The 7155-nt window shown below is 38.7% G+C and overlaps 1 protein-coding gene across 1 annotated transcript; it reads right to left on the minus strand.

The window, feature by feature from the left end:
- On the minus strand, positions 1-7155 carry arf2b (ARF GTPase 2b). Its single transcript, XM_029455960.1, has 5 exons — positions 7019-7155; positions 5442-5599; positions 4956-5066; positions 2512-2636; positions 1-1904 (listed from the first exon to the last, which is right to left on the minus strand). The coding sequence occupies exons 2-5, from the start codon at positions 5587-5589 to the stop codon at positions 1743-1745; spliced, it is 546 nt and encodes a 181-aa protein (XP_029311820.1). The 5' UTR covers positions 5590-5599; positions 7019-7155; the 3' UTR covers positions 1-1742.

A 7155-nucleotide genomic window follows, 5' to 3' on the forward strand; every position in this document is an offset into this window, starting at 1 on the left:
TTGGATCAAATCATGTTTATTAATGTGTTCAGGAAATCCCCACAGAAACAGTTTACAGGGGAACGTACAGATTTACAATCATTCTCGACAGAAGTGCCAGCTTAACCCCCATGGTTCGACACTGAGAACGCCTGCTGAATCTCACGACCAGTTAACTGCACACCCATTCCCCTTTAACAGGTCTACCACCAAGTCCTTCCAGCTCACTGACGAGCTACTGATAGAGTATGTTGGTCTTTACAGTCATGAAGTATGCAGCGCTATAATGTGTAGTAGCCTGTCAAACGCCCAGACATTGAACCAAGTTTCCTTTCTTCATGTCTGGACCGTTCACAGTTAAAGAGCCTTCATATTTGGTGCCAATCCTTCATCCCAACCAGGTAAATTAGACAGCTGAATGCTTTCAGATTTTCAAAGTATAACTGCCAACCGTTGGTGAGAAAAACCTCTTCAGTCCCTCAAGGATACACTACTTTCATATACAGGATTTGTCATACTGCTCAAATGCATTTGGTTCAGCAGTCAAAGTACAAATAGAAATGCTAAAACTAGTTACAGAAAAAAAACACATGTAACATCTCTTAAAGGAATAACATGTGAAGCTTGTGAATGTCTCAGTTAACCGGCTGAAGTTTGTGAAATGCCCAACACCTTGTTTTTGACCTACATGAAGTAGAAACACTGTCAGAATGATTAATTGTACTGAAGGTCAACTCGAAAATCCAATTAAATCCAGAGAATTAAATGCTAGCTACCCCACAAATTTGACAATAATTGCATATAATTTCAGATCTTTAATTTTAAAGTAGATTTTAATTAGTTAAAATCATTGGCTTGCTTTGTGCTTCACGGTCTCGCTTGGTGGGGGGGAGGGGGGGAGGGAGGAAGGGGAAAAGGTAGTGTTCATTGGAGAACCATTGCTAAGAGTAATCTGTTATATTCCAATATAATAATAATAATAATAATAAAACAAAACAGCATGATTTTCAAATGACACCAGAATGATCGAGGATGGGCGTTTTTTTTTTCCATTTTTCTATTTTTTTGACTTGCTTCGACCTGATACAGGTTAAGATGCAATTTACTGAATCTCTTACTGGTGGGTTTGAGGTTTCAAAATCAAGAGGTTAAAATGAACATTTAGCATTCAGTCTACATCAGGTGAACATTTCTAGTTAACATAGATATATACTACAGGTAGGGGGGGAGGAGAGCGTGCACCCTTGCTCTTTCTTTGCCGTATGAAAACCATGCTTCCTCTGGAGAGTAAGGGTGGGGAGAAGGGGGCCGTGCAAGACTTGGAGTGGGGGTAGGCCGAGTGGGGCAGAGGCTGAGTTTGGTGGATGGAGAAAGGGGCTTGAAAACCAGACTGCTGATTCCACAGGAGGTGTGTAAAAGGCACGCCAGAGTTACTCCCAATCCCAGCCAACATACACAGAGACGCCTTCACACCCACACACACACACACAGACACACAGACACACACACACACTCGCTGAACACACAAGGTACACACACACACACACGCACGCACACCCACACACAAGCAGCACAGGCTAGAGCCCCAAGAGTACTGACGAGGGCAGAAAGCAGGAGAAAGGGAATGAAGGAAGTTCTTGAAAGAAAGAGCTGAGGTTGAGAATTGGGTTAGATGGGAGCGAAGGGGGCCTGGATCCGGTGCTGCCGCTGTGTTGAAACAGAAAAAATAAACAACAAACAAAAATCAAAACTGGTGGAATGGATCATTTCTGGTTCTTCAGCTGGTTGGAGAGCCAGTCCAGGCCCTCATACAAGCCGTCCCCACTGGTGGCGCAGGTGGCCTGGATGTACCAGCTGCGCTGGCGCAGGGCGTGCAAGCCAAGCTTGTCTGTGATCTCTGCAGCATTCATAGCGTTGGGGAGATCCTGGGAGAAGAAGAAACAGTCGGTCATGACACCTCCACATGTAGCTAGCCGTTTACAGGGCTCAAACTGCTTTTAAGAGTAACATTTAAGCACTTTTTAGGTGTTTACAGTACTTAAACATTTACAGACTCAAAGCCTTTATCATCAAAATTGTTACTATAAATTAAATTGCGAAAATTCAGTTTACTGAATTCATTTATACCCACAGCAATCCGTGTATATTGTCACTTTCTTAAATTTTACCAGCTGTTCATATTACTTTTCTTTATACGTTTTAATAATGGTTATTTATTGCTTAGCTAGCTCCGGTGTACTCTACGTCTGGTGTGAAAAACCAGGAGACACACAAATATGACATAGGGATCATTTAAATTTAAAATATTAAAACATTTTTGGTTTACATGATTGTGGCGATGAAACACCAAAGAATGTTGAAAATCATGCATTTTTCAAGGAGTATATTCTATGTCAAGCATATTCCTGACCTTGAAAACTGTTAAATTATGCATTTTCCAAACTTTCAAGACCCTGAATTTAACACAAGACTCTCAATCTTGGTTTTACAGTTCTATAGAAGATACTCCAAGAAACAGAAACGTGACCTCACCTGTTTATTTGCAAAAACGAGCAGCACAGCGTCTCTGAGTTCGTCCTCAGCGAGCATTCTGGACAACTCCTCCCTCGCCTCGTTCACTCTCTCCCTGTCATTGCTGTCCACCACAAAGATAAGCCCTGCATGCAAAAATACACAACTGTTAAGACAAATAAATCCATGCACCCATATAATAAGTTAACATAAAAAGGTTGCATTGCAATCATTTATCTTCTGGTTCCAAAGCCTTTTCTTCTCGAAAACCCAAAGCTGTGACTTTGTTCCCTTGATATTTCATACTGAACAAATTGTTCCCGCTGCCTTATAAGTCTCTTTGACTCGTAAAATAAAAAGCCTTAAATGTATACTATATAAGGGATGAGTGCAGCCCCAAACTCTGTGGTTCGAACGTGGCGATTACCTTAATAATAACTCCAAAAGACGATTATACTGATTAACTGATTATTTAAACATGAACTGCTTAAAAGTAGCTCAGGTATCAAGTTGCCCATTCTGTTGTGAAGAATAGAAAACAGCTAATTCTGCAATTCTCTAAAATGAGTCACTTGGTAACCGCAGGTCGGTTGAGTGTGAACATAGTATCAAACAAAAAAACGACAAACATGAATCATGGTATCTGACAACTTAGTTGCAGTAAATGCAGCATTTTAAAAAGGAAGCAGACACTTTATGCTTTTACAGGGAAACTAATCAAACTACTAGGCTGCAGATTTCTACCTCAGGTGATTCTGTGTTGATATTTGACAAAACGTGAAGCAAGACAGGGCTGCAACTAACGATCATTTTCATTGGCAATTAATCAGTTTATTTTCTCATTTATTCAATTAGTTGTTTGGTCTATAAAATGTCAGAAAATAGATTTAAATGTCGATCAGTGTTTCCCCAAAGGTTTTACTTTTTTAAAATTATTTATCAAAGTATTTGTTGAATAATAGTTGACGACTAATCGATTAATATTTGCACTCTAAAGCAAGTGAGAATCTACTTCCTGAATTATAGGACAGCACGTTTGGTAAATGTTTCATAATACCTGTAGCTTACTAAACGTAACACAAACAAGTTATCATTATGGACTAAATGGTCACAGACAACACTAGCCTGTAAAGAGTTGACAGTTGCACCAGCATCTCTATGCAGCACCACTCACTTAAATTACAGACACTCTGTTGTATTCAACATGTCACTGACAGATCAGATTAACCAAGCAATCGCAATATTGTTTGGTATGGTTTTAACACTTTAAACTGCAAGAGAACACAAAAGTATCGTCTTATTCTGCATGTTTTCTTCAAAGTTAAAGTCAGAAGACTTGCTGCATCTTTTAGTTATTCAGAGACAGAATGGTGCAGTTTAAAAAGAGCAACCCTTGAAATGAAAAGACTAAGCAGCCTGGTATCTGCTCTAAGTTTGATATGCGGTCATCGATTTTGAGGCATTTAGGCACATTTTTATGATAGTAGAGCCCAACAAGCCCAGCTTGTGTCAACAAAGCCAGTGTCTTTTTGTGAACCCCATCAAAAGGTTAGTACGGTCTCCGTATGGACATGAATTAGCAGTTCAACTGAAGAATTTTCCCCCTCAAATTATTTTTATTTGAATGATTTTCAGAGGCCTAAGAAAACTAAGATCAGAAAAAACTACTTTCCCCCCTTTGTTATTTTTTGACCTCTGAAATTTATTTTGGGACCCCCCCCCTACGTGGTCCAAAAACCCCATGCTGGGAAAACCTGAAAGTAGAGATTTTGATGTTTTCCAGTCAGCAAGTCAATGAGCCCGTGTATATATACTGGAGCAAGCATCAGCATCTTTATGTGCTGGGAAAACACTAATATATACTGAAGTAAGGCATGTCGTTTTTCGGGAATACTCGTGGGCCTTTTTTTGATTAATGATGCTGTATCTAACTGTCATTACCACAGGGATTCACACGTTCAATTTCACACTTGGATGCTCAGTATGTGGATGCTGAGGTTTGTTGCAGCTGGATGTTTGTCTGGTGCATTCGCGGAAAACGATGAGATGCTAAAGCTGGACAAAAAGGTAGTCTGGGTGGAGCTGCTCAATCAGTGGAAATCTCAAAAGAGATAAGTAAGACATTTATAAATATAAAAATTAAAAAAAAAAAAATATATATATATATATATATATATATATATATATATATATATATATATAAATAAAATAAGTTCAGTTGAGAATTTAACAACAGGTTGCATCATTAGTAGGAAACACTAGGCAGTATTACCCTACAGTGTCGTCACATATTCTGATTAATTAAATTTCAGGAAATGGTAGAGGAGTCGCACCTTTAGAATTGAACAATGTGTCTGAGTCACTGGTTGAATAATTTTAAGATAATCTTTTATGCACCAATGAGGCCACCTATAGGCAATAATGTTCACTGAAACTACTGCATGCTAATATAAAGTCCTCCTCACCTTGAGTGTTCTGGAAGTAGTGGCGCCACAGCGGCCTGATTTTGTCCTGACCGCCCACATCCCACACTGTGAAGCTGATGTTCTTGTATTCTACAGTTTCAACATTAAAACCTGGACAAAAGAGGAGAAACATGAATTAGTCACTGAATGACTGAAAAAAATATGTACAGTTCAAAGTTTTGAATGCTGGCAGTCAACATGCCAATATAAATATCCAAAACCATCTTGTTTAACATTTAATGGTTAAAATTAAATTGAAGTTAATTTAAACCTCCAGTTCACTGAGCGGGCTTAAGATTCAGTCTTCAATAATTTTCCATGAGTCTATTCTTCTTTTGTTGAATGAAAACAAGTCCAAAACTTTGATATTGTATTGCCACTAGTATCAAAAACATTCAGGAAATATACACAACAAAATTGGTAAAACACTAAAAAATGCCATTTTAAAATGTGAGCAAAATGGAATACAACAAAATATATTCTTACCAATGGTGGGAATGGTGGTGACTATCTCTCCTAGCTTCAGTTTATATAGGATGGTTGTTTTTCCAGCAGCATCAAGCCCAACCATAAGAATCCTCATTTCTTTTTTGCCAAACAGGCCTTTGAATAAGCTTGTAAATACATTCCCCATGGTGACGAAGCTGTCAAAGTAGAGAAGGAAACAGGGTTAGGAGAGTAACATTTGTAATATATAATTAATTAATTAAATTAATATATATATATATATATATATATATATATATATATATATATATATATATATATATATATATATGGAAACAAGAATGTACAGTCAAGATAGACTTGACTGTACATTGTCAGTGAGACTGTTTACCAGTGGTAAATATAATATTTCATTATTGTTGGACAGTTCACAATGGCACAAACAATTTTATTATAATTTACGTCATTCTGAAATGGGCCCTTCTGCATAATGAGTACTTTTATGTTTGGTAGATTTTCAAGTCATTGTACTTTTACTTTAGACTGTAGTCACTTTTACAAGTCACAAGTACAATATCTGAATAATTCCAGCACTGCAGATTGATGACAGCAGAATATTTGGCCACGTAAAAGGCCGATTGTCGCTGAACCAAAAGAGGCACAATAAATGTAACATGGTGGGAACAAAAGTGACATGTTTATTTAAGCTAATGGTTAAACGTTAACCACTTTACTTTGCCAGCCAGCTCCAACCGTCAACATCAAACATTATCTAACGTGTTTTCCTGCATTCATTTCACGACATCGCATAATGTATACTGAAATCTCATTTATTAGACGATTAAAAAAAACATACATCCAGGGGCAGCTACATTGTTAACCCGGATAAACTGAATGGCTAGCTGATCACCAGATAAGAAAGGCCTGTTCCAGCTGGCAAACTCTATCCCTCCCTATGTGCAGTAGCGGCAGGGATAATGTTACTGTATGTGAAAGCCGTCACAAGACGTTAGCTCACTAGCAACACCTCGACCTTAGCAAAAGGCCGACGAGCCAACTACGTTCCTGTCAAAATGTAAAATGTGCAAGTAAAAGGAGTACGCAATCGTTTCATATTTTAGATATGTTAATAAACTAAATCGGGTTTCGTAAACTGGTTTCTAAAACTCGAATCAGATTACGGCTAGCTTCACTAAGGGCGGATGCTTCAGCTTGTTAGCTTGCTAGCTTATGTTAGCTTGGTGCTAGCGGCAGCGACATAATTCTGCGGACGGTAACGCTCGAGAGAGCACCGCGGTTTAACAAAACACGGCGACACAATACCGACATATCTAACGTCGACATGTTTTGAAAACAGCTTGATGGAATTTAAGTGAAGTATTTCGTTAAACCGACAGTGACAGCTCTTTGATCCGTCTGTTAACGTTACAGGAACTGCCTTTAGCCAACTGGCTAACGTTAGCTGCAGTTAGCTAAATGCCGCGTCACAGTAAAGCAAGAACACCGCAGCGTCAGCTTTAACGCCGGAGAAAGCGAGTCATTCACATAAAGAAACATCCAGTTCACATAATATGACATTTTAGAACGAATTACAGCGCGTTTGTGTGTGTTATTACCTTTAGAAAGACAGCTTCTCGATCTTTCCGTTATCTTTCACTGTCACTCCAAAATGGCGTCTTGCGCAACCAGGGAGACACCGGCGTACGGGCACTTCCCACTATCAAACCTGCTCCAATGACAGTGCAAATGGTGT

The sequence above is a fragment of the Cottoperca gobio genome, chromosome 19, assembly GCF_900634415.1.
Source record: "Cottoperca gobio chromosome 19, fCotGob3.1, whole genome shotgun sequence".
Classification (NCBI taxonomy): Eukaryota; Metazoa; Chordata; class Actinopteri; order Perciformes; family Bovichtidae; genus Cottoperca; species Cottoperca gobio.

Bases quoted from the DNA above. Each gene is read 5' to 3' on its own strand.
- arf2b (XM_029455960.1), bottom strand. From the start codon at position 5,589: ATGGGGAATGTATTTACAAGCTTATTCAAAGGCCTGTTTGGCAAAAAA. The intron at 5,067-5,441 runs GTAAGAATATAT...TCTTTTGTCCAG, and splicing joins CACCACCATTCCCACCATTG to GTTTTAATGTTGAAACTGTA. The intron at 2,637-4,955 runs GTGAGGAGGACT...TTTTGCATGCAG, and splicing joins CTACTTCCAGAACACTCAAG to GGCTTATCTTTGTGGTGGAC.